At 42.4% G+C, this 27,947-nt stretch overlaps 1 protein-coding gene across 1 annotated transcript; it reads right to left on the bottom strand.

Moving 5' to 3' along the window:
- Positions 1-1,737: 1,737 nt before the first annotated feature.
- SERPINB12 (serpin family B member 12) lies at positions 1,738-27,468 on the bottom strand. The gene is made up of 8 exons (XM_043559042.1): positions 27,328-27,468; positions 14,162-14,347; positions 11,003-11,137; positions 10,098-10,238; positions 8,418-8,535; positions 6,112-6,254; positions 4,991-5,158; positions 1,738-4,019 (listed from the first exon to the last, which is right to left on the bottom strand). Exons 2-8 carry the CDS (start codon positions 14,327-14,329, stop codon positions 3,615-3,617), a joined length of 1,278 nt encoding a protein of 425 aa, XP_043414977.1. The 5' UTR covers positions 14,330-14,347; positions 27,328-27,468; the 3' UTR covers positions 1,738-3,614.
- Between the last annotated feature and the right edge of the window lie 479 nt (positions 27,469-27,947).

Here is a 27,947-nt window from a genome sequence, read left to right as displayed (position 1 = left end):
ACCCTGGGATCATGACCTCAGCTGAAATCAAGAGCTGGACATTCAACCAACTGAGCTACACAGGCGTACCTTGTATTACATTTATTGAGTAAAAAAATAAAAGAATAAGACAATGGATTGGGGAAAACAAGAATACAACACAAGTAATGTGGATAAAGAATACATTTGACATTGGCATTCAACTACGGAACAAAGAAACCCACAGAGACAACCACACAGCTTCCTCACCCATCATCCCAATCATAGGGCTTCTGCCTAAGGTTAATGATACTGGAAAAAAAAAAAAAAAAAGCCATACATCCAAAGGAAGGAAGCATCAATCAGGGATGAAGCAACACATGTTCTAGCTTGCTCCAGCTCAAGGGGAAATATACATTAGATAATGTATGAAATCATAAGAAGGGCCCAGGTTGAAATAAAATAGAACATACAGAGCCTGTGAACTAGAGAGTGCTAGAGAGCCTGTTGGGTACTACACATTCATGGTTCTCTTCCCAGAACGTTTGTAGTCGGGGTAGATGAATCATTTGTTTTTGAATCTGCATGGCCTCATTTGTTTTACCTGTCAACATTGCTGGGTGGAGGAAATCTTGAACTAGAAATGGAGGAGCTCAGTCCCCGATTTGCAGGTTCTGGCTGGTTTTCTATCAATTATAGAGCACGGACTTGCATTTTCTCTCTGCCTCTGGCTGCCATATTAAAGGGTCAGTCTCACTGGTGCAAGAGTAAAGAGTCAAGAGCTCCTGATTTTAACATAATTCCCAGTTTCTTATAGGCTTGCATCTACTGTAATTCACTGGACTGTCAGAAAGCTCTCGCCTCCCTGTATGATCTGACTCTCTGACACTCTGAACGGAGGAGGTAAATGAAATATATGAACCCAACAACATTGCCAGCAGGGTTCTTTCTGTCTTTATCCCACCAAAACTACTCTGCTTGTGAAGACTAAACTGCCTTGGGGGGAAAGTGCCAATACCTGTCCTCACTTCCTATGAGTTGTACTGGGGGAGTTTAATTCAGTCTTCGAATGGCTACAGAAAGGAAAAAACTGATAAGAAAGACAGGGGCGAGGGGCGCCCGAGTGGCTCAGTCAGTTAAACATAGGACTCTTGATTCTGGCTGAGGTCATGATCTCATGGTCATGAGATGGGGCCCGGCATTGGACTCTGAGCTGACAGTGCAGAGCCTCCCTGAGATTCTCTCTCTCTCTCCCTCTCTCTGCCCCTCCCTCACTTTCACTCTCTCTTTCAAAAATAAATAAACAAAAAAAAAAAAGAAAGAAAGAAAGACAGAGGCTAGGAGACAGCAGCAAGGACAAAGTAGAGATGGATGTCTGGAATTTAAATTGGCACAGCTCTTATGTTTCTGAACCCCAGGGGAGGCAGTAGTGGGAGGGAACAAAGCAGACTGACACATGGGTGGCATGATACAGGGAGCCCTTGACTAGGCTTTCCATCCAGCTCTTAACCTGTAGTCAGCAGAAATGTCTTCCAAATTTGATGATCCATTGGCTGTCACTCCCAGGTTTTAGAGCTGTTGTAAGCCTTCATCTTTTGTGTATGCCTTCATATGTAAGCATGGTGGAAAGGTGGGAAAGATTTCCTGGCACAAGATATATCTTTCCTACATAATTGAGATGAATTGTTAGTTCTGTAGATTGTGTGTTTCTATATTTTTGGATGAAAAAAATTTTCAAGTTAGGTCTCTGTCACTAAAAAAGTTAGCTGGCACATAACATGTTGCACATATTTTAACTAATGACAAAGTGCTTTATTTACTAAGAAGAGACATTTTAATCAATCAAAGATTAGTAAAGAATATATTTACTGATTTACAGAAAAGTTTAAGAATCTCACTCTTTCTCATTTTTGTAAATAGTTACATTTTCCCTTTGTGATTAAAATTCTGAGAAACCCCAATACAAATGAGAAGATGTGTTTATCAAGGGAAAGAATAAAAACGTAAGCAATGCCAGGCAGTGTCAAACCTTCATGGGGGCCATAGTTATCCAACTCAGTATCCAGCAGTGATACCAGATCAGGCCCAGAGTCATCAAAACATCAACCCCAAAAGGAACCACAGAAGAGACTTTGTATCCGGTTATCTGACATAAACTTGACCCAGGAGACATGTGTTCCGTGGAAAGGACTTGGAGGAGCCACCACACACTGTCTCACATAATCAATGAGGAATTTGTATACCACAGACAACCTTGGGCAATGAAAAGACTGCATGGAGAACATGGAACTAGTTGTTCACAGCACAAAGAAACCATTAATGTAGATGAGAAGTGGGGAGAGGGGGCCCGCATGACAGCAGGCGAAGTTAGCCTGCCTTCCCCTACAAAAACTGTTACAGCCACACTTATCCAACACAGTGGCAACTGGGAAGAGGGAGCCATAGGGCAGGGCAGGGAAACGGAGCTCTAATGACTGTCCAGGTCTTTGAGTTAGGTGTTGTTAGTAGTCATTCCAGAGCATTCTGCTAAGGACAAGAATAAGAATTCACACAGACATATCAGGGGATTAAGGTCCCGGGTCCTGGACCCTTGAACACTCAGGCATCAGGCTTTCAGTAGACTAGAGCCTGATACAAAGCCAAGGGCCTTCCTGACAAAGGTTTCCACATGCATCATTCCCAGACCCAGGCCTGCTCTCAGGTTGTAACCAGGCATGAGGTCTCCAGGAGGAAACAGGTCTATTTCCAGGTGGCCAGACTACAGAGATAGGGGGACGGGGAGCCCAGCAGTCAGCAGTAAGGGCAGTGCTCCCCTCCCCCACCTTGCATGCTGAGTATTTAGGGTTAACTACAGAGGAGAATTCTCTGAGTAAGGGGGTGAAGAAGACACAGAGGACAGTGCTTCATGACAATGGCCTAGGAGACTCAATAAAGAAAGCCGGGACTAATTTTTAAATGCACTGAGGTTCTCCTGGGTCAACGTCAGATTCACAAAACAAACACCATCCTCCTGCACATAATGAGTGCTGGTCAGGGCAGGTTTATGTCTTGAGCTCCCACTTAAATCCACACCAGGCCCCACTTTCTGCCAGATGAGAAGCACCTCACAGGGCATCTTCCAGGCAGTAGAAGAAGATGGACAAGAAAGAGGCAGGGCATCTTGCCCAGCGACCAGCCATGGTTTTAATAGCCATAGAAATAGAGCTGAGCTTCCAAAACACATTCCACTTAAATATTTCTTCTTGCCACGCATGTTAAAGTGGTTTCTGAGTTTGTCATCTCCTAGAAGTGGTCTAATGATTTGGACTTTCAGAATTCCTTCATAACGAGGTAGGGAACTTAAAGTCAGTACCATCCCCATTATGTTGACCTGCCCGTGACAGAGGGTGAATTATATTCTTGAAAGCTTAGCATGGGGAAAGGTTAGGGAGGGAGCAAGGGCCTTTGATACTAATGCACATAGTTAAAAGTCAGCTACAGGGTGAAAGAAGGATCAGGACACACACGAGCCAGTGGCTGGAGGAAGGGAGCATGGAGCTGTGATAGGATTCCGTCAGCTTTGGATATTAGCAAGAACACAAATGCGCACATTTCGCCAGGGGAAGACTATTCTGCCATTTTCTTCCAGGTCCCAGGCACTAGACAGCATGCTCCTTTCAAGGAGAGCAGACCCTGCCATAGAAGAGAATGGTTTGGGTTTTGTTGTGTCTGATGAAAAAGAGAAAAGGGTGATTGGCATTAAACGTCACCCAGGATGGTATGGACCTTTCCATGCTGGCAGCACCACTGGCGGCTACTGCCTGGGTGCCATTTTCATCCACCTCCAGAAAGGTTTTATGGACAACTTTTGACAGGTACAAATTGGGACTTGGAGAGATTCCAGTAAGATCAGCCTTCCTTTCCTCGAAGATATCCGTGATGCCCATGCCCTGTAGAATAGAATTCAGATCGTAGCTGTCTTCTAGGGTGAACTGTGGGAAGGAGACGGCTACTGGTTTTTCTGACATATTTTCCGAGCTGCTCCAGGCCATTATTTTTTCATGGGTGATGTTCCTTTCAAGCTACAAGAGGGAGAAGATAATGTTCAGGGTCAGATTATAAGCCTGAAAAGGATGCCCCAAATACTTCAAGGGCTTGAGTCTATTTCAACAGCCAGTAGCAATCTTTGAGTTTCTTTCCTAAGCCTCAAAATACTCCTGTTTCATTTAAATTCCTCCAAGCAAGTCTCTTTCCTCTTTAGAAGTCACAAGACAGCTTGAGTTCTTTGTCCTCTGGTGTCGAAGGCCCTTGCTCCCTCCCTAACCTTTCCCCACACTAAGCTTTCTGTCCTCTGGTGTCTGACAGACTGGTGTCTGGGTGCCGAAGCCCAGCAAAGCTCAGTTGACCAAGTTGGGTGCCAAGCCTTGACATTGTGAAGTTCAAACCCCTCTTCTATAAAACAGAAATAATGCCGTTAGGCTCTTGCAAGGACTGAACAAGATAATGTATGTAAAGGAATTAACATAGTGCTGGCACACAATAAATTTTGAATAATGGCTATTATTGCAGTCACTCTCCAGGTATTTCTCTCTCACTTTCTCTCTCCCTCTGTCTCCTTCTCTCCCACATGGAACAATATGTAGCCAGGCTTCCCCACCTCACAAGCAATCTATTCTGGTATCAGTATCTCCTCTCTGTCAAGGCACATGCACCCAAAAACAGAGTTCAGCTAAAGGGTCGTTCCGTGAGCCATAGCAAAATAGTCTGAGCAAGAGACCAGAAGTCAGGTAATTCATAGAAAAGGATTCATAGGTCCGGAGATTGTAGAAGACTATGAGATTGGAGAGGAAAGTCTTAGCCAACCTTTTTGGTATTTGTTCTTTTCTAAACACCAGAGGAAGACCTATCTCCACGAATTCAGATTCTTATATATTCTTTGGTATCTCTGAGAGCCAAGGTGCCATCCTTCCTCAGGACAGTAAATGGTAACTTGGGCCGCTCTCCAAAGATCTACAATGAAATATTTCGTAGACACTTGAAAGTGAAGACTTACCTCTTCCAGGCCCTTCAAGTTATCTTCAGAGAAAGCCGGCAGCAGGACAAACATGCTGAGCGCCCCCTTGGTATACCTTATTTCAAGGATCTGTGCCTTCAGCTCCTCTATGAAGCCAATCCTAAATAGGCCCTTTTGATTCATCATCCTCACGGTCTTCTTTTCATTCTGTAGTGGACAAGATGGCAAGTCACAGGACTGCCAGAGTAGCTCACAGACTCACATGGCCCCATCACCCCTGAAAACAGGGCTCCATTACGATGAGAAGGGTCTTCACCAGAGGCTCTGGGCCACACCAGTGATCCAACCTAAACAGTCTTCTGCCCACTGATCAGTCAGCCCTTCCTTTACCAACACTTTTTTTCCCCTTGGTTTTAATAGGCTTTTCAGCTGCCAAGCCCACCTGTTGGTAAACTGTCTATCCAGGCATCTACCTACAGTCCAGCCAGTGGAAACAAGCCCCACCAGCTTTCTACCTTCCCTGCCTGCACCACCCAGTCTCTTGGCCTCATCTTGCCCTTTCTGGCCTGCGTGACCCACCCAGTTGGAGCCATGGTTAAATGATAACCATCTATGTGCTAAGTGACAACACTTGTTCCATAGGCTTCCATCAGACAGAAAGGCACCATCCCAAACACCTTGTGGACATGTGGGGTCATCAGTCTACAGATGAGGATGTACAGTGCCTGCTAACAGGTGACAGGCTGGAGTCTGATCCTTCCCTTTACTCCATTCTACAGTCTGGTAGCTTGGAACGTGGGTTTTTGAGACAAATACTCACAGATGTGAATGCTAATGCATGAATTTAGCTAAGTAACTTAACCCTTGCATTCTTCCCCCTCCCCCATTTCTCCTAGAATGAGAAAAATAATAACACCCACTTTCGTAATGTCGTTTTTGGGAAACAAATGAAACAGTGAGTGGAAAATGCTCATCTTGGCACCAAGATGTTCAACAACTTCAGGTACTGATTTTTGCTAATAACAAAATATTCTTATTATATTGTATGCTGCAACCCACAGACCTGAAGTTTTCAAGTTGAGAGTACATACTGAAATCATAATTTCTTAGTGGCAATTATGAGCAGAATATATAGAAAACTGTGTGTTCTAATATCATACCTCATTTAGAGAGAAAGGTGCATCCACTGTGTTTTCACAGTCAAAATATTTTTCCCATTTGGCCTTGAAGTAAACAGCATTCACCAGAACCAGCACAGTTGTGCTGTTAATAGTATCCTTGCTGAAGAGTTCCTTGATTTTACCTTAGAAAAAAAAAGGTTCCAGAGAATATCCAGCATATGAATTGTGTCAGAGGGATTCACATAGACAGATTATTCTTTTTTTTTTTTTTTATATTTTTTTCAACGTTTATTTATTTTTTGGGGGACAGAGAGAGACAGAGCATGAACGGGGGAGGGGCAGAGAGAGAAGGAGACACAGAATCAGAAACAGGCTCCAGGCTCTGAGCCATCAGCCCAGAGCCCGACGCGGGGCTCGAACTCACGGACCGCGAGATCGTGACCTGGCTGAAGTCGGACGCTTAACCGACTGCGCCACCCAGGCGCCCCAAGACAGATTATTCTTAATGCCACTTAACATCCTCAAGGATAGAGCATGTCTGATTCAAGAACGAACCCAAGAAAACTACACTACTCATCGTCCCAGAGGGGGCAGAGGTGAGGGTGGGAGTTATAGGGAAGGAACTGTCACTCAACCCAAGGAGGGACCCATTCTAAAGCACTGAGTCTGCTTCGATTCACTGAATCATTGTGGTTGGAACTTGCCATCAGCTATCCTATGCCATGATTTACTTTTCAAAGTAGACCCTGCCACCTGATTATATTATAACCTCCTGGAGAAACAGAACTATTGTGGAAACTTCCTGTCTTAAGCACTCATCACAGCAGAGTGTATATGTTTAAATATAAACAAAAATGCATGTAAATGTGCTAGACCAGGACATAAAACCTATTTGATAGGGGCTTTCGCGTGTGCTGTTTCATACCATCCCACATCAACCACGAGAAGTGGATATTGTTATCCCTTCTTATAGAGGAATAAACCACAGCCAGCGAGAGGTGAGGCTACACAGCCAAAAATCAGCAAGGTCAGCTGAGATCAGTCCTGGGGCCTTCTGGCTCTAGGCTCCTTCCACAGTAGCACAGCCCTGAGGCAGACTGTAACATCCCAGGCTGTCAAGCAATCATCCATTTTCAGTGCCCATCCCTTTCCACCTCCCAAGTACCAAACCATCAGTTATTTGAATGCATGCTGAGTCCTTAAAGATGAGTAGAGCTTTTTACTGCAAGACTTCCACTTAAACCCCGTAATAATATTACGTTGACATCACCTACACTTACAATATTCCAGAAGAGTTGGCTAACCAGGAAAAAGTAGATAGTCATGCCTTAATATGAACTTTTTTAGTGAACACACTTTCCTCTTGGCAACTGAGTGGAACCTTGAAGGAATGGGAATTTTTGTGGCATGTGGACCAAGTGAGGGGAAATAATTTTGGAGTTTGGGTTCTTCTCCCAAGAAAAGGCTGGACAGGGGATTTTCACATTAAAAAATTATTCTGGGGGCACCTGGGTGGCTCAGTCAGTTAAGCATCTGGCTCTTGATTTTGGCTCAAGTCATGATCTCACGGTTGGTTGGGTTTGGGCTTAGTGCTGACAGTGCAAAGTCTGCTTGGGATTCTCTGTCTCTCTCTCTCTCTCTCTCTCTCTCTCTCTCTTTCAAAATAAATAAACTTTAAAAACTTATTCCAGGGGCTCCTGGGTGGCTCAGTCGGTTAAGTGTTAGTCTTCAGCTCAGGTCATGATCTCATGGTTTGTGAGTTCCAGCCCCACCTTGGGCTCTGTGCTGACAGCTCAGAGCCTGGAGCCTGCTTCTGATTCTGTGTCTCCCTCTCTCTCTGCCCTTCCCTCGCTCTCACTCTGTCTCTCTCTTTCTCAAAAATAAATAAACATTTAAAAAAAATTTTTTTAACTTACTCCATTTTACATTGAATCCATAGTTTTCACTATTCATCACTAGCTCTAAACCCCCTTCACCCAGAAAACACCTATGTACTTAGTGAAGCATTGATAAAAATTGAGATTTTATCATTTCCATTTCCCTCTGAATAACTAGATTCTCTTCACAATCTTTCTACTAAACTTTTTTTTTAATGGAAACAGTTAACATCCTGCTGGCATGTGCTTGCCTGAAAAGATTTTACCTTTTATGATGGAGAAAAGAAGCATCAGTAAGTAACATAGCATCTAAGCATTTGACTCTTTGCACCTGCAAAACAGGCTTTGAACATGGCCCATGTTTGTGAGCATCTGGCCTTGACAGACTAGCCATCTGAGAAACCAGGCTGACTTTTCTCCTTTTAAATGGAAAGGAATACCAGCCATAATGTGTTAGGTCTTTCTTACCTTGGCACTGAGATTCAACCCAAAAGTTAATCTGTTGTCTGGACTTTTCGGTGTCTTTCCGGAAATCAACACTTTCAATGGTTGTGTGGTAAAATTGAATCACGCCATCTAAGTATTCCTGTTAAATTGAAATAAAGGGAAATAGTGCAATGAAGTCAGATAACTGTGCTAACAGTTAGGAGTGAAGCAGTCAGGAGAAGCCTAATGAGAGAGATGTGCCCAGTCATTTAAACAGGATGTGTGTCGTCTCTAGTTATCCCCAGTCTTAATTAGCCAGTGGCATTTCACACATTGTGGTGACAATTTAGGATACAGAGTGCTTGTTCATGAAGCAGTCCACAGTTACAAGGGCACAAGCCTTTCCTACCAGATACCCTTTACCTTGGACATCCCATTTGTGGAGATGTTGCAACATGAATATCAAGTAACTTGAGAGACTTAGCTATATAACATTCCTCTATTTTTAAGAATTAAAACCTTATTTACTAGTTAGAGTTTCTGGGATGATAAAAGCATTTTGGAAATCAGGTGATGCTTACACAACATTGTAAATGTAATCAAGTTTACTGGATTGTATACTTAAAACTGGTTAAGGAACGCCTGAATGGCTCAGTCAGTTAAACATCTGATTCTTGATTTTGGCTCAGGTCATGATCTCATGGTTGGTGAATTTGAACCCCGCATGGGGCTCTGTGCTGACAGTGCAGAGCATGCTTGAGATTCTTTCTCTCTCTCTCTCTCTCTCTGCCTCTTCCTGCTCTCTCTCTTTCTCTCTCTCTCTCTCAAAATAAATATTTTTTAAGAATGGTTAAAATAGCAATTTTTATATTATATTTTACCACAATTTTTTAAAAGTTATAAGGTAATATACCAAAACCACTGGTGTGTACATTTTTAATAGGTGGATTATATGATATGTGAATTTATACCTCAATACAGCTAGTTTAAAAGAAAAATCAGTATATAAAATCTCATTTCCATTGTAAGAAAACATACTTATTTTAGCTAAAGTGTGCTCAGCCTGCCCCCTTACGAGGCCAGCCTAGCCAACTGTACCACACATTAGCCTGTGGTCACACCCCTCAAGTTTATTGCTAAGTCTGTGGCTCCTTCCAGTGGTGACAGAGGAAATTGAAGCCAGGGCTCAGAGGCGTGTTGCTCTACATACACACTGCTTAGCCAGGGAGACAAGCCAAGCACCTTTTTGGCTCCAAATGCAGTCTCCTTCGGCTACACCATTTTGCTGATAGGTGCATACAATTATATCGAGCGGTGTCCTGATCGTGGTATGAAAGGTGATTTTAGAGAAGTGTTGGTGGGGGTTGGGGAGGGGCCGGAAGAGGACCTACCAAGTGTATCTACTAGGCATCTTCACAGGGAAAGACAGTCACAAGAAGGAAGGCCATTACCAAAAAGCTCCAAAAGCTATTAGTTACATGACCCTCTTTCCGCCCACCAGCACTGGCCTCATAAACTGCTCAAGTTGAAAACTGGGAGGAGGGCAATGGAAGGTGTGGGAGAGAAAGAGGTGGGCCCCAGACAGCCCACCAGTCCACGGCGCATCCTCCTGACAGAGAGGACTGTGTTCCAGATGGCAGATGAGTAATCCAGCTACTCACTGATTTTTTTTTAATTAGTATGCTATATGATAGTTTTAATCACCAGCCATACCGAACTCACCGGACAGATGGGGAATTCCTGCTCTCCGTAAAGCCTGTTGGCAATGCTTAGGGTGTAATCAACTCTGATCCTGTCTAACTTGGAGAGAAGCTGCCCGAAGTAGCAACTGAGCAGTCCACTCTCGTCATTGGAAGACTCAGCCTAACAAAAGAAGAAAAAAATGTGGTTTCGTCAGGGGGATGAAATGCCACTAAGGCACGCCGTCATTTCACTTTGTTACCATGTGGGGGAGCAATCTGAGAGGAAGAGAAGCCAGGAAGTGGTCCCAAGAGATGATCATGGCTCCCACTTGGTATCAAGGTCATCCAGGAACAATACATCTGGGGACTCAGCAGTGCACACTACACTTGAGATCAGTGCACATTACTTTTCTTTATATTCAAAAAGATACAAGAAAGAGACCATCTTCTCTCCACCCTCTTCTTAAACTTTCTAAGGTATGAGGATGGATAACCTGGAGAATATCTTTCCCACTCCTGCTGTGAGACAACCAGTAAAAGCTTTGCGTGTCAGGAGATTTCAGCATGAAACACAAGAGGCAAAAGTGGAGAAAGAGGGTAAGACTCCCACAGCGGATCCACGCCCCTTACCACCCTTCATCTTCAACCATGCTCCATCCTGGGGACCTGTGGCCTGTACAACTAGGTGCGTAATGGGGTTCTGATCTAATCGTCTTTCTCATGAGCAGAAGATACCAGATCCTACTCTTGAGAAAACTGGCCGATAGCCAACAACATCTGAGATACATAATCAGAAAGGAACTGGAGGTCATATGGGGTTATTGCTATTGTTGCTGACGATGATGGCCACAACGTAATGTTTGGGAATAAGAAACCATTGCCAAATATAGCACAGCCAGAATGAGTGGTTCAGAAGAAGAGGGGAAGGGGTCTGTGGTGGCTCACCTGCAAAGTCAGAGACCCCCTTGTTTCCTTCTGCCCCTCCAGAGAGCCATCAGCAAGTTCTTCTGGGTTTTTCCTTTTCAGACAGGGATCAGGTTCCTTTGTTTCACTCTGGGAAAACTCATTGAAGTGTAGCACCTGCATGATGGCGATTACGGGGTCTTTCAGACAGTACGAACAGCAGGAAGTCTGAATAGCTTCAGCAACATTTTTACAGTGTCACAGGGACGATGATTACGTAGTCAAACAACAATAGTTTAAAGAATAGTGGGTGTTTTACTTGGCTGTGGAATGGAAGGAAAGGAAACTGCATGCTATCTCCTGGGTCTGCATTTAAGAGTGAAAGTAGGGGGCGCCTGGGTGGCGCAGTCGGTTGAGCGTCCGACTTCAGCCAGGTCACGATCTCGCGGTCCGGGAGTTCGAGCCCCGCGTCAGGCTCTGGGCTGATGGCTCAGAGCCTGGAGCCTGTTTCTGATTCTGTGTCTCCCTCTCTCTCTGCCCCTCCCCCGTTCATGCTCTGTCTCTTTCTGTCCCCAAAATAAATAAAGGTTGAAAAAAAAAATTTTTTTTAAAAAAGAGTGAAAGTAACCAGGGGCACCCAGGTGGCTCAGTCGGTTAAGCATCCAACTCTCGATTTTGGCTCAGGTCATGATCTCACAGTTCATGAGTTTGAGCCCCATGTCAGGCTCTGGGCTGAGAGCACAGAGCCCTCTTGGGAGTCTCTCTCTGCCCTCCCACCCCCTCCCCACCAATCGTGCTCTCTGTCTCTCTGTCTCTCTGTCTCTCTGTCAAAATAAACAAAAATTTCAAAAAAAAAAAAAAAAGAGGGGTGCCTGGGTGATTCAGCTGGTTAAGTGTCCAACTCTTGATTTCAGCTCAGGTCATGATCTCAAGGTTCATGGGTTTGAGCCCTACATCGGGCTCTGCTCTGGCAGTGTGGAGCCTGCTTGGAATTCTCTCTCTCTCTCCTTCTCTCTCTGCCCCTCCCCTGATCTCTCTCTCAAAATAAGTAAATAAATAAACTTTTAAAATATTTAAAAAAAATTTTAAAAAGAATGAATGTAACCAAACTAAACGAATTTGGAGGTATCCATGAGACCACACGTGGCTATTGAGCCAGTCAGACTGTTAGTGTAAAATACACATTGGATTTTTGAAGACTTAGCATGGAAAAAAAAAAGTAAAAGATCTCATTTAAAGTTTTAATTCATTACATGTTGATAAGATATTTTGGATGCGTCGGGTTAAATAAAATCAAATACATTATTAAAATTAGTTGCACCTATTTCTTTTTACTTTCTTAGTATGGCTATTAAAACTTTTTAAATTATATATGGGATTTGAATTATATTTTTGTTAGCACTGATCTAGACCTTCCAACCAATCAAGCAAGTGAGGACAGCAAAAGACAAGTTACCCAGAGCAGGGCAGAAAGGCAGGAGACAAATGCATGCCTTGCCCTCCCCAGGACACTTTTGCTGAGCAGGGTGAAACCCAAGGGCCTGGAGAAAGAACATCTGAAACTGAACGTGGAGGGTGCCAACCACACTCTAAAGCTAAGTTTTGCTGATGGCATAATATTCCAAATCAAAGTAAACGCATAAAGCAGGATGAGCTCAGACACATTCTACCTTAATCCAAGAATTCAGCTTCTCCGTATGGGCCTGGGTTCCCATATAACCTCTGTGTTGGATGCTAGATCCAGGGAAGTTATAAGACCCACCTCAGGAGCGTATAGTTTATCTGGGCAGTTGTTCTTGTCACTTTCATTCATTCACTCTACAAATTTATATTGGATGGCTACTATAAGCCAAGTACTGTTCTAGGATAAAGATCTTCACCATCTGGGAGATCATATTCTAGAGGGGGAAGCATATGAAAAGTAATACACATAGTAATGATTACTGTATGCAGTATGTTAGAAGATGAGAAGTGCCAAGTAGGGGGAAAGTAGCTAAGGTAAGAGGGAATTTTACAGGGTTGGGGGCCAGTCTGCAGCATTAGACTGCTGGTCTAGTCAAGCAAGGTAGGCCTGGTTGAGAAGGTAAACTCTGATCAAAGACTTGAAGGAGAAAGCAAATTATAGATCAGTTATCTGGGGTGGGGGAGTGGGGGGAGGAGAGCCAGCAGGCAAAGGGAATGGAGCAAAAGCCCTAAGACATGAATAGGCACGGCTTACCCAAGGACTCTGAATGACAGTGTGGCTGGAGGAGTGGGGAGGGACAGGATGAGAGAGGAGTCACCTGGTTGTCTGGATTCAGGTACCAGACCTTCATGGGCCACTGTAAGGACTCCGGCCTCTATCATTAGTGAAATCAGAAGTCCGGGTTTTGAGCACATGAGAAACAAGATCTGATTGAGGTTTTCAAAGGATCCTTCTGGCAGCTGGGTTGAGAACAGACCATTGGCAGAAACAAGGAAGCCCATGAGGAAGTTGTATCCATAAGGGATGGTGGTGGTCAGCCCTCAGGGAGACAGTGGGGAGTGCCTGCGTTCTGGTTGTGTATAGAGAGGAAAGCCTGTTGGAATTTGATGACAAGTGAGAGAGAAAGAGAGGAGTCAAGGAGGATGCCATGATCTTTAGCCACCAGATATGTAACTGGGGCTTACTAAATATTTATTTATGGAAAGAAAGAAAACGCGTACATATATTAAAAAATATTGCTAGCAGTGGGGCACTTGGGTGGCTCGTCCCACTCTTGATCTCCGGTTATGATCTCATCATTTGTGAGTTCGAGCCCCACATTGGGCTCTACGCTGATGGCACAGAGCGTGCTTGGGATTCTGTCTCTCCCTCTCTCTCTATCCCTTCCGGGTTTGTGGTGTCTCTCTCTCTCTCTCTTCCTCTAAATTAAAAAAATATATATATTGCTAGCAGTATCGGTATGGATAACTATGGAGAGAAAGTGGGACAGACATGCAGACAAACAGAAACGGAAAAGATGAATAAGAACGGCTATCAGACTGTGGAGGCTGGAGAAGTGTCATACCGGAGGCAGAGGTTTAATTGAGCCTTGAAGAGAACGCAAGGCAGGGTGTAAATGAAAGCTCTGGGGCAGACCAGGCTCCCCACTCAAGCCCCAGGCTCGGGAACAGCTTGGCTTGCCAAGGAGGAACTAGGGTATGACCCTGGGAGTGGACCTAGAGATACGGGATCCTCACCTGGTCTATCTGCTGTGCGCTGTCACTTCTGGCTCCCAAGCGGACCATACCAAGGGCAGCCGAGAGGCTCAGAGGACAGAAGAAGAAGTTTTTATGGTGATCATCTTTGCTTATCTCCTGGAAAAGATCAAAGCCAAATTTGGTGTTTGCTGCAACCAGAGAATCCATCCTGAAATTGACGATAGTCTAAAACCAAAGACAAAACAAAACAGAGAAAGAGAACATGATGATTAGAGGAAAACAAATAAACAGTTCTCATTTTAAATACACGTGATACAGTAATATACAATGATTCAGTATGTTATTAAAAGCCAGAAAACTAAGGTCACCGTCATCCTGGTACATAGATATTGATGTCCATACTGCTATTGATACAGAAAGAAGTCTGTTTTCATTTAGGGGTGCGAATTAGTTTCCTAGAGCTACCATAACAAATTATCACAAACCAGGTGGCTTAAGCAACAGGAATTTATCCTGTCTTCATTCTGGAGACCAGAGGTCCAAAATCAAGGTGTTGGGAGCATCACTTCATTCTGGAGGCTGTCAGGAAAAAGGTTTCCTGCCTCTCTCCCAACTTCTAGTGGTTGCCAGCAACCCTCAGTGTTCCTTGGTTTATAGAGGTATCACTTATCTCCGCCTCCAACTTCATACAGTGTTCTTCTTCCCTGTGTCTTCTGTGTGAGTCTAAATGTCCCCTTTCTTGTAAGGACACCAGTCATTGGATGAGGGCCCACACTAACCCAGTATGACCTCATCTTAACTTGATTACATTTGCAAAGACCCTGTTTCCCAAGAAGAGTACATTCACAGGTACCAGTGATAAGGACTTAAATCAATCTTTGGGGGACACAATTCTACCCACTTTGTGGTAGAACTTCCTTTATTCAGGTAAGACAAATTTACAGGCAACCGTGTCCTCAAAGTCAAGTTTGCAATCAAGAAAACTTCATTCCACCTCCTTCTCCACAGGCTATTCCCGGTTCTGCTTCAGTCTTCTGCCTGTGCTCTCCCCTCAGCATGCTAGGATTGAGGAATGCCCAGCAAATTGTCATGGGCCATGTCCTTGGTCACCTCACATCCTTCTGACTCACTCCACATGCAGCCTGTAGGACTTGAGGTGCTCCTGTCAGTCATTGATATTGTTCAAGAGATCATTGATCTTGAAAGATGTTGGGAGTTTAGAAATTCTACGCTGAACCACAGGTGATATAGAACCAACATAAGGAAGTGACTCCTTGAGGATAAATTCCTTGCCCCCCACAATAATCTATTCTAGAAGTATCAAGAAAATCTTACATAGGCGCGCCTGGGTGGCTCAATCGGTTAAGCATCCAACTCCTGATTTCGGATCATACCATGATCTCACCGTTCATGAGATCAAGCCCTACATTGGGCTCTACACTGACAGTGCAGAGCCTGCTTGGGATTCTCTCTCTCCCTCTCTCTCTGCCCCTATCTACTCTGCTCATGCTCTCTCTCCCAAAATAAATTTTTAAAAAACATTGGGGAAAAAAAAGAAAATCTTACATAGATCTCACTTTGGACCATCCCTCTCCGATGAAATGTCTTTTCTTTTGTCATTTTGTCTATGGATATTGTGTATTTCCTAGAGGGAAATGTGAACCCTCTTGTTTGTGTTTTTTTATCATCAGACATGTGGCACATAGTAAACATTAAGAAATTGTTACTGCATTGACCAGTGTACATTGGTTCTAGAATCATCCCAGTTTGATATGGGCCTTTTTAGTCTATAACCTAATTCAAAAAGATAACATGAGATACCTTTTTTAGAATGTGCTAGATAAGGGTGCGTGGGTGGCTTAGTTGGTTAAGTACCCGACTTCAGCTCAGGTCATGATCTCACAGTTTGTAGGTTTAAGCCCCATGTCGTGCTCTGTGCTGACAGCTCAGAGCCTGGAACCTGCTTCAGATTCTGTCTCCCTCTCTCTCTGTCCCTCCCCGACTCATGCTCTGTCTCTGTCTCTCAAAAATAAGTAAGATCAATAAAATAAAATAGATAAAATAAAATAAAATATGCCAGCCATATGTTTTACATATATTAGCTTTAACCCCACAACTCTCCAGGCTAGGTATTGGCAGTCCCTTTATACCAGATGAGTAAAGAATTGAAGAATCGAATCATACACGTTGGCCTAATCTACGTGCTGTTTCTGCTGTAGCTTCTATTTCTGCTAAGTTGCCCTCAGTATAGGGTAGGCTGACCAAACACACGCCCACTATACGTTGGTGTTTTTCCCCCTTGTTCAGCTTACAGTCCATTTTTATCCTTACGTTTTTTTCCTGCCAAATTTGCACATGACTTGTATTTCTCATTCTGTACTGATAAAACTGGGTTCAGTTATGTGTTTTCCAAGAAACCTATGTCCTGAGCATGCCTGGAAATTCAGTAGTGCCTCACACCTCAGAAATCTACACATCCAACATATTCACTCTACAACAGTGGCTGGCATTACCCATTTAGGAACAAATTTACTAAGAAAGTGGAGAAATCAGATAACGTCAAGGTGGTCTGGTTTGAGGGGATTGCACAGGCTTTCGTTAAATCATAAAATTTTGGATGAAAAGTAGTCTGATGTTTTTTAAAGCCTCGTTCGTATAACCAAGGTGGATATTTAACTAAAACATTTGGCATCAAAGGAAAAAGCAGTGGATATTCTGGCTCTTTGTTCATTGCTATTAAAGAAGCCTAGAGACACACTAAAGGAAAAGAAGAGATTTGGATTAAAAACTGCATTATCCCAATCTGGCTCTTTAAAAAATGTTCCAGCCATTTGCTCAACTTTACCCTGTTTCTTTGTGTGGATGTGCCTCTGGCATCAGAGGGGTGGGGTGTTCCTTTCTGGCACGAGATGCATGGAACTGAACAACTGGAGTCTTGACCTGCTGTGGAAAGGACATGATTGCTCATGCAGGCCAACTCCCTTCTTCTTGAGACGAAAAAACCCGAGGCCCGAAGCGGTGAAGTGATTTGTACCCAGTCACGAAGTTGTCCCGGAGAAAGGCAAGGCTATGACCTCTCCACGCCCAGGCCTGCTCTCTCCTGGAATATGCGGTGTTTTGTACCCATTTCTAATTCTGCTGCTACCCTTATTCACACTGGGAGCTGCAGTGCACCCTCAAACTCTCTCTGCCCATTGGTGCATAAAGAACAAGGAGCCCATGCTAAATTTTGTCTCAGGAGTTTCCCAACCTGGCTCCAAATACTATCATGTTCTCCCCCAGCAACAAGTCCCTTTTCTGAGCCTTATCTGCTTCTACCCCGTGGACTGGTTCTGAGTTTCCATGAGAGTCTATGAAGCTTTAATTCTGCCCCGCCTTCCAAGGGAGAAGTGAGGATGGTAGTAATAGAAAACCAGCCTGGAAGTCGCAGTATATGTTAGATGACTATAGGTGAGCATTTATTATAGGAAAATCTTGCCTGGGGTTATAGAAAACTCTAAAATATAGAAACATAACTTTATTGCTGGAAGGGTTATTGGTGAGAGGATGGGCTAAATGCATAAGGGGCATTAAGGAAGACACTTGTTGGGATGAGCACAGAGTGTTATACATAGAGATGAATCAGTGGAATCTACTTCTGAAATCATCATTGCACTATATGCTAACTCATCGGGATGTAAATAAATAAATAATAACAACTTTATTAAAATGGCATCTGGTAATTACCTTTGGAGTACTGTTGTCGTTTTGCTTGTTTTTAAATCAGAAACTGGCCAAATTTGACAGTGACCTAATTGCTCTTTAAACATTTATCAAGTTCTCCCATTGGGGGGCAGTGATGACACATCAAAGGATGAAATGAATGAGACCCAATCTCTGCCTCTGAGAAATCCACCCTCTGATAGAGCACGTACTACATTAGAAGTAGCTCCAGTGGGGATATAAGAGCATAGATAGGAGAATACGGTATTAATTCACAAAATGAAATGGAAAAAGCAAAAGAGTATCATGTAGGAAAAAAATTTTAAACAGCCCTCATCAAGACTTATTTGAATATTATCCTAATAATATTCAAACAGCCAATTTAAAAATATAATACTGTTAACATTTTTAAGTCCACTTAACACTGTTTTTATTCACTAGAGATAAGCTTTGGTGGGCAGTAAAAGTCATGTCATGTTGTCACAACAAAAGATAAAGTAAAATAAAAAGAACTCTAAGGTCAGTTTTCTTGTCCTTACCAAAAACCCCTTTACATCAGTACTAATCTGAAAACAGTAGGACTAAACCAGTCTCCAAATCCACTGGATTTACAAGTGGGACCAACTTACCAGTAAATGGACAGTAGAGATCTAATCATCATCATACTAAAATGTAACCATAACAGATATTTTCCAGAGATGCAAAATCATTTTCAGATTTAAAAAACTGTGTGCACAAATACATTCATAGAAACACTTCTGTCACAGCCCAAACTCAGAAGCAAACCAAATGTCCATCATCAGTAAGATAAACAGCTTGTGGGTTACAAGTCCTACAACGGAATACGCACACCCATGGGTCTGAGTGAACTCTAGTCACCCCATAGTAACATGGATCTCATAATACAATGTTGAGTGAAAGAAGCTGTACAGGAAGGGTCCATAATAATACGGTTATATATGACTTTTCTATATATTGATGTATGTATATATATTTATACATAAATTATATATATATATTTAAAGTTTAATTCTACTTAAAAAATTTTTTTAATGTTTATTTATTTTTAAAGGAGACAGAGACAGAGCATGAGCTCTGAGAGGGAGACAGAACCTGAAGCAGGCTCCAGGCTCTGAGCTGTCAGCACAGAGTCCGACTTGGGACTCGAACTCACGAACTGTGAGATCATGGCCTGAGCTGAAGTCGGACGCTTAACCGACTGAGCCACCCGGGCGCCCCTCTATAGTGTAATTATTTTAAAATGTACTGCAGATGTATTACTAAGCATGGCAGCAAATTTTCAGACACTGCAACTTTATTTGTGTTTAACACAAGAACCAGGATGCTACTGAAAATTGAAGACTAACTTCTGACAATGAAATGTAGTCTCCAGATGCAATTAGGATGTTCCCTAAGCATTAACAGGAGGTTCTTTACATCCGCTCTGGAAAACATCTACCACACAAAGAAGTTAGTTCAGCTAAGTCTAAGCCCAAAGGCTGATTGCTGATGTAAGCTGCTTCTTAATACTCCAAAACTTGAAAAACTTGTACATAATTTACTTCAGTCATCATTATTTCCAAACAGAGTTGAAATAATCTTTAAAATAATAAGGTCCTTCAAAAATCTATTCAGCTCAGGGAATTAATACTATCCCACCTATGATGACTTTATAATAATAGCTACCATTTAATTCGCCTACAATATGCATGGCATTTCACAAACGTCTCTAATTCTCAACAACCCTGTAAGTTAGAAATTATCTTCATTTTAAATCCAATTATTAAGTGACACAGCTGGTCTACAAATCTGGCCGTTCAGTCCAACATCAAAGCCACCGTCTTTCTTCCTACACCACGCGCTGCCGTTGGCGCAGATAATCCTGTGCTCCGCAGGACCATGGCTCGACTAACCCACCACATAGTTTCATGACAGGAAGATGTTCTTCTAATAAATAAGAAAATAATAATGTAAAATAAGGATAATAAAATAATTAAACACGTATTATTGGTTTCATTGGTGTCTCTGACCAGCAGCCACCACTGGGCATCCATCAGCACTGCTCTGACCAACCTCTCTGCCAAGGAACATCTTGAGCTCCAGTGCGTCCTTCCAAGACTCCTCTAATCTGCTGAGAGATTGCTTCTCTACACTGAACAATTACTTAAAAATCTCCCACACGTTGCATTAAAATCCATGCAATTGTGTCATAGAAATAGATGGGAACTTCGTGATTGCAAACAACTTTATCCCAAATTAGACCTGACTTAGGTCATTTCGTACTTACTGTCCCCAGTATCACCTCCTACCATATCACCATAACTTTAAAGGCAGGGGCTAATTGGCAATTTTTATTCAGGAGAAAAAGGAAAAACTAACTTTGATATCAATAAGAATATCACCATATTTTTGCCTACAGTTCTTTCCAAATAAGTGATTCATTATTTAACCTCTAATGAAGCAAAAGCACTTGGGTTCTCAAATTCAAAGTTGTCGTGCAGAGGGAAGAAAATCCGGCATCATTAATGACATTCTGCAGTCTCAACAATAAATTTGAATTTTTCTCTCACACTATTGACAAATCAATTGTCTTTATTTTCCGCGTGCTTTCTAATCTTGCAATTATAGCAGAGGTATAAAGATATTAAACACACGACATTCATATTTCTGTTTCCCTTATCATGCTGTGAGGTGAATTATTTTTTTATATTTCTGTCTTTGCTTCCAAAGCATAATTCTCTTCCAGGCAGGTTCCATGTTTTATATTCATCTTTGTTTTTTTTTTTTTTCCAACGTTTTTTTTTTTTTTTATTTTTGGGACAGAGAGAGACAGAGCATGAACGGGGGAGGGGCAGAGAGAGAGGGAGACACAGAATCGGAAACAGGCTCCAGGCTCTGAGCCATCAGCCCAGAGCCTGACGCGGGGCTCGAACCCACGGACCGCGAGATCGTGACCTGGCTGAAGTCGGACGCTTAACCGACTGCGCCACCCAGGGGCCCTTATATTCATCTTTGTACCCCATCAGTAAAGAATATAAATCGTGGCACAATAAGAGCACTTAATAAGCTTTTATGGATTTATTTGCTAACATCTGCCCCTTTTTCATTGCAAATAATTCGAATGTTTGAAATATTAGATGATAATTCTGTATTTCATATTCACTCTGCATACATTCTGCAGGCACCGGTAATCAATACAGATGTTACATAGCAGAATCAACTTCTGATTAACTTTCTACTGTTTTAGGAATAGTTCACTTGTGAAAATCGGTTTCCTTTACAGTGAAAATATAAAAGTTTAGACAAGATAGGTTTTCCAACACCCCAAAAAAAATCTTGGGGGAAATTGTTGTTTACTATATAGTAGGGAGAAAAAGTTATATCCCCAGAATATTTCATGTCTTGTGATATTCATAATGTCCACAAAACTATTAACAACCCAAGAATGAAATTCCAACTTTACACAGGTAGACGGTCTACTGCTAGAATAAATACTCAGATCTGGTTACAGCTAACTAAATGACAAACAATATGGAAAAACAAAGAAATAGTTGTGAAAGATGCAATCAAAAGCATTTCCAGGGGCGGCTGGAAATGGTGGCTCAGTCAGTTAAGCATCTGACTTCAGCTCAGGTCATGATCTCACGGTCCGTGGGTTCGAGCTTCACATTCTCACCGTCCGTGGGTTCGAGCTCCACATCGGGCTCTGTGCTGACAGTTCAGAGCCTGGAGCCTGCTTCGGATTCTGTGTCTCCCTCTCTCTCTGCCCCTCCCCTGCTCACGCTCTGTCTCTCTCTCTCTCTCAAAAATAAACATTTTTTTAAAAAAAGCATTTCCAATTTATGGTGCAAAAGAGAAATGTAATCTCATATTATTTAAAATATAGACAATCTGACAATCTATTCCTGGTGAAGGTAGTAGTTTTAGAAAAGCTACTGAGGATGAGACCAGTGCTAAAGTTGAATGGGCTAATAGATATGAGCCACCAGTCCAAAAATCTGCTTAAAATTCAGATATTTAATGGTGACAAATAAAAAAATCCTACTTGTGATGTTTAAAAATAGATATTCTAGGGGCGCCCGGGTGGCGTAGTCGGTTAAGCGTCCGACTTCAGCCAGGTCACGATCTCGCGGTCCGGGAGTTCGAGCCCCACGTCAGGCTCTGGGCTGATGGCTCAGAGCCTGGAGCCTGTTTCCGATTCTGTGTCTCCCTCTCTCTCTGCCCCTCGCCCGTTCATGCTCTGTCTCTCTCTGTCCCAAAAATAAAAAAACGTTGAAAAAAAAATTTTTTAAAGAGATATTCTAAATATTGCATCATTTTCTATTACAGAAATAACAAAAAGATAAAATGCAATCTGCCAAGTATGTAAAGATTTTAAAACTATCCAAACATCCACATTTTAAGAAAATCAAGCAGGTACATCAGACAGCTGACGGGGTGCAGGGGGACTGAAGAAGATGAACCGAAGAACAGATGTTGCTAATACCTCCTAGCAAGTATTGCCACATTTACAAGAAATTCAACACATCATAAAACCAACTGCTCTTTTTTAAAAGACATTGACTTAATAATAAAAATGGCACATCCTTTGGCTTCAGCCAAATCTCTTTTGGCTTTCTGTAATTTGACATAATTTTCCAGTACAATATGCATTGTTAAAAATGACATTAGGCAATGCTCGCAGTTACCTTCTGGCCTTCAGAGTTGCTGCTAACAGCTGGCTGGGTAAGTTTCAATCCACACCCCGTCAGGAATGGAAATATATGAACTCCCACAAGGGCACTTTTCCAAGAGCCATTTGGAAATCCAGGGTAAAATTGTCATTGATTGATTAAAGAGAACAAAAAAGAGAAGTGTATGGTATATGTATTTTCAAACAAATTTAAACCTTCTATGCTTTCCACTAAAATATTTAACTTACTATGCTTATTTTTTTAATGTGTATTGATTTATATTGAGAAAGAGAGAGAGGGAGAGATAGAGCAGGGAAGGGGCAAAGAGAGAGGGAGAGACAGAATCCTAAGCGGGCTCCACGCTGTCAGCACAGAGCCTGACGTGAGACACAGGGCTTGACTCAGGGCTTGAACCCACGAACCATGAGATCATGACCCCAGCTGAAACCAAGAGTCAGACACTTAACTGACTGAGCCATTCAGGCTCCCCTTAACTTACTGTGTTTGTATTTTCTATGCTTTTTCCAGTTGGGTCTCTTTTGAGATGCTTCATTTGACCTACACCTTTCAACCCAAATTCCTATACTAGAGGGAAAAGAAGAGAACTATTATACTTCATATAACCATTATCTTGGACATTCTCTTATACTCCCATTTCTATATTTTTCTAACCTTTTTTTTGACTGCAAAATGTATGTTAAGCTATTTTCAATGTTCTTTTTTTTTTCCTGCAGCAGCCATGGGGTGGAAATGGGGGTTACTATTTAATTTATCAACTAGAATAGCTGAGTACCGATCAGAGGATGGAAATTATCAAGATCTACTGATAGACCAGGTGGGGGTGCTTTCCAGAAGAAAACTACTTTGCTAGGAAGCTAAGAACTGATCAACTGTGTGCCAGTATCTCCAGAAAGTCCGTCCAATTTCATCTCCACACCCTGTGATCTGCTCATCTCTTTATCTTATTTATTTCCTCAAGGAATTTTAGAGCCCCAGACACTCACTCTCTTCCTTTCCCTTCCTCCCTCCCTTTCTTCTTCCTCCCTTCCTTCCTTCTTCCCTCTTTTCTGTCCATCCTTCCTTCCCTCTTTTTTCCTTCCCTCTTCCCTTCCTTTGCCCCCTTCTTTCCTTTTTCCCTTTTTTTCTTATCAGCCTTCTAATAAAGTTTTCATGGGACGAATATATTCCAGCACTAAAAAAAACAAAGTTTCAAACTGAGTCAGATAGCTTCTGATGTTGCTTTTAGTTCTAACATTCTGCAGTCCTGATTTGTTTGTGGCTATAAACATGGAGGTCGGTGAATCGGGAACAAAGGTTGTAACTAGGGAAGAGTTAGGAAGAGTGAAAACTGTGGAACTGACAAGATTTAGGGACAGAACGAGGACTCCTCTCTGGCCTGGTTCCCTTTTTGACAGATACGTCTTCCTTTCCTAACATCTTGACAGACAATAATATTTCAGAGCTCCAGCCCCACAAATATGATTATATGAGACAGAGAAATTCAAAAGAAAACTTTTTTAAAGTAGGGATATTGCCATTATGGAGAACATAAGCTGCTTATAGATAACGTAGGTACATCTATATGGAGAATATAAGCTGCTTATGCAGCTAGTGGTAGTGTATAAATGCAGTAAGTACAAGCCAGTTTTACAAGGCAAGATATTGACCAATGGAAATCCGTAACTGATCATCGAGAGGGCCTCTCAATTATCAATAGTGAAGGTAGAAAGCAAATATGTGGTTAATTCTCTTCCCTTCCTTTTTTCATTTGAAAAAAATGCTTGTGGGTTTTTTCTCTAAACTTTTCCACAAAATTCTAAAAACCATCATTTTTCAGTTGAATTTTGTCATTGATTATGACTTACAAGAGGCTGGAAAATTTTAACGTGTAATCAGTTAATACTCCATTCTAGCTGATCAGTACTTCACACGGCTGCTGTCCAGCATCATCTTTCAAAAAAGATACTATTGGGGCGCCTGGGTGGCGCAGTCGGTTAAGCGTCCGACTTCAGCCAGGTCATGATCTCGCGGTCTGTGAGTTCGAGCCCCGCGTCAGGCTCTGGGCTGATGGCTCAGAGCCTGGAGCCTGTTTCCGATTCTGTGTCTCCCTCTCTCTCTGCCCCTCCCCCGTTCATGCTCTGTCTCTCTCTGTCCCAAAAATAAGTAAACGTTGAAAAAAAAAATTTTTTTTTAAAGATACTATTTACATTAAATCCAGGGTGTGGATTTCTGGTTGTCACATCTGTTGTCGTTGGTGCTGATATTCGTATCGCTTTGGGCTTCTGGGTGCCTGAGCAGATTCAAAGCTTTTTTGAATATCTTTCATCTAGGATGGCATCTGTTTATCCTCTCAAATAATCACCTGTTTAGCTTCCGATACAATGCAACAAAGGTCTGACTACAGATGACTGTACCCTACAAGCCTAAAAATTTGGTGCGGCATGATTGTTCAATCAGTAATGATGAAATCTGCCACTAAATGTAGCTAAATATTCAGGTACGGTAATAAATTGCTCAGGAGCATGTGAGAATCCGTTGAGCACCTACAATGTGCTAAGCATCGCGTGCGATTTTGCATATGTAATAATCTCATGTGAGTGAAAAAAGTCAGTCTCTCTAATGTCAGTGATTTAAAGTGTCAGCAAATTACACTAGAGTTTGAAGGAATGTTGGAGGTCGCTAACCCGACACTGCAAGGCAAGCTGGCAAGGCTTTCTGTGTCAACAGGCTGTGAGAACACAGTTTCATCAAGGGCAGAGTCGGACGGCTCCTCCTAGGTATGTTACAACGCATCATGAGTTATGAACCAATCTTTTAACTCGTTACTAACTAGTCATTTTCTGCCCAGATTAAAAATTCAGGAATGCCAGAACGATTCACCGAAGTCTTTGCCAGCTGGTGATGCAACACAATATGATTAAAATTCTCCGGGGCCATAAAGGCAGTCTTTTTGAAAGATTGTCAAGGGTCTCTTTTTCTTCTAATTTTACATCACATCACTGAGGAAACAAAATGTGTCTGGGGAAAATATCAGCATAGAGGCCTTTGAATCTAATGAAAAATGGATCTTTTACGTAAACTGCTGACCTCACATGCATCGTTTTATCCTCCAAACTTAAAAGCCTGGGTAACAGCATATAAAATCAAATACACACACACACACACACACACACACACACACACACACCACTAAAACAACAAAAAGCAACAATAATAAAGATGAAAACACACCAAGCTTGTTAGCACTTGCAGTTTACTCTTAAGATATCAATCACCCTTTCCAGAAAAGCCCTGAGTTCTCCTAGATCCCAAGCCGAGGGCTCCAGGCTTGGCATCAGTACCACTCCCTGCCCCAATGGGACAGAGACACAGGGACCGCAGAGGGTCAAAGCTATGAGATGGCGAAGAATACAACACGGAACCAGCAGCACATTTGCGATCGGAGGGTGCAGATGCCGCTCTGAATCTTACTAGCCTGACATCTGGAGCAAATACCTCTTGAACTTCAATTTTCTCACCTATTCAAAAAATAGGAATAACAATGCGGCCTTCCTTGCCCTAATATGTTACGCAATATGTTAGTATTACTAGTATAATTACATAGAATTAGTACTGCATAAATGTTTTTTTACTTCTTAACAAAATCCGTATGACATCTATCTATTTCTTCCGTAATTGTAAACCAGGGTTTCAACATCCTGATCAAGGTTCACAGACTACAGGCTTTGGGTTAAATCCAGCCCACTGTCTCTTTTTAATAAGTAAATTTTTATAAACACACAGCCGTGCCCATTCATTTACTACTGTCTGTGGCTGCTTTCCAGCTATAATGGCAGAGCTGAAGAGTTGTAAAGAGACCATATGGCCTGAAAAATCAAAAATATTTATTATCTGGTCTTTACTAAGAAGTTTGCCAGTCCTTGCTTTAAATGATAAAAGCACCATAATTTTTAACACCTATGAAATTTTTATAGCCTTAGATATATAACTTCTCTTTACATAGAACAAACGTTATAATATACTGATAAGAAATACAGTTTCTTAAATTAAAAATATGCATGGGGGGGGGGGTGCCTGGCTGGCTCAGTTGGTTAAATGTCTGACTTCGGCTCAGAACTCACATTCATGAGTTCGAGCCCCGTGTCAGGCTCTGTGCTGACAGCTCAGGACCTGGAGCCCGCATTGGATTCTGTATGTCCCCCTCTCTCTGCCCCTCCCCCAACCTCTCTCTCTCTCTCTCTCTCTCTCTCTCTCTCTCTCTCAAAAATAAATAAGCATTTACAATTTTTTTTTCAGTATGTATTTGGATTTGACCTCAACCCCAGACAAAACTCTAGATCCCTTGAATACTGCAGTAAAAGAATAGCCCAGACATCCATTCAGTAAATAACTATTTCTGAGTGCCTACTATGTGTCAGGCACTGGCTGTCCGGTGAGCAAGAACGTGATTGCCCTGCACTCATGACCGCTAGTGCAGGAGGAACTTACATCCTGGACTGTCTTACCTGCATCTAGATGTCATAAACATTTACAGGGGACCTAATATGTCACAGCCCCTTCCGCATCCATTACCTCACTCAGTTCTTCCAATAAGTCAAGGAAGAAGACATTGTTTTCCTAATAGACAAATGAGGAAAGCTAGGACTCAGACACATTAAGTTGCTCGCAATCGTGAAAGTAGAAAGTAGCAGAATGGGATGATAAAGTAACACCTCCCTTTCCCCCCAATGCCAGGAATAAAGATCTTCAAACATCTAGCTTCAGCACTGTGACCACTGGCCTCAGAGACACCTGCACCACCAACTGCTTGCCCGCCTCCCCGGGACATACCTGGAAGCCGGAGAGAACTGTCCCCAGCGAAGGTTTGTGCTCTGATGAAGTCAATTCAGTTATCACACAGAGGAGGGAGCAGCCGAGGCTTACCGCCTATGAAAACTGGTAAGGACAGGTGTTGAGCAAGTAATTCTATGCGCTTTTTAATTATGACCATGAATCACAATGGTTAGCCTATAAGACAGAGTGGGGGGAAAGACACACGTTTATGGTCATTAACTCAATGAATTTTAAATTAAAGTAATTACCTCTAAGTCTGTTATCGCTCTTTTAGAATAGAACATTCCACTGGCACAGCCTCTCTTTGTAAGTCGTCTCACAGCCTGCTATTTTCAGGAAACCAGAGGTTACAGAGGAAGCCTTTAGAAAGCGCTGCTAGAAAGGCTTGGATTTCTCTCTCCGTTCCTTATTCTCCCCAAACAACTTAGATACCTTTCAGCACTCTGAAACTCCATGAGTTCATAGTTTGTAAATGGAACACACAAAACCCAAAGGGAATGCTTTTCACAGTGTGTCCCAACCCACTCCCAGCAAATGGATTGAAGGCGACAGAGCTCTACTGTCTGAGCTAAGTATGAAGAGAAGTAATGTGTCGCTGACAGAGGAGAATCAGGTAT

Source organism: Prionailurus bengalensis, chromosome D3 (genome assembly GCF_016509475.1).
Source record: "Prionailurus bengalensis isolate Pbe53 chromosome D3, Fcat_Pben_1.1_paternal_pri, whole genome shotgun sequence".
Lineage (NCBI taxonomy): Eukaryota > Metazoa > Chordata > Mammalia > Carnivora > Felidae > Prionailurus > Prionailurus bengalensis.
Note: the sequence above shows the minus strand (reverse complement) of the source record. Positions and strands in the feature narration are given on the sequence as shown.

Coding starts and splice junctions, on each gene's coding strand:
- SERPINB12 (XM_043559042.1), bottom strand. CDS start 14,329: ATGGATTCTCTGGTTGCAGCAAACACCAAATTTGGCTTTGATCTTTTC. Junction 10,239..11,002: donor GGGGGTCTCTGACTTTGCAG/GTGAGCCACCAC, acceptor TTCTTTTGTTAG/GCTGAGTCTTCCAATGACGA. Junction 6,255..8,417: donor GGTTGAATCTCAGTGCCAAG/GTAAGAAAGACC, acceptor TTTTTTTCTAAG/GTAAAATCAAGGAACTCTTC.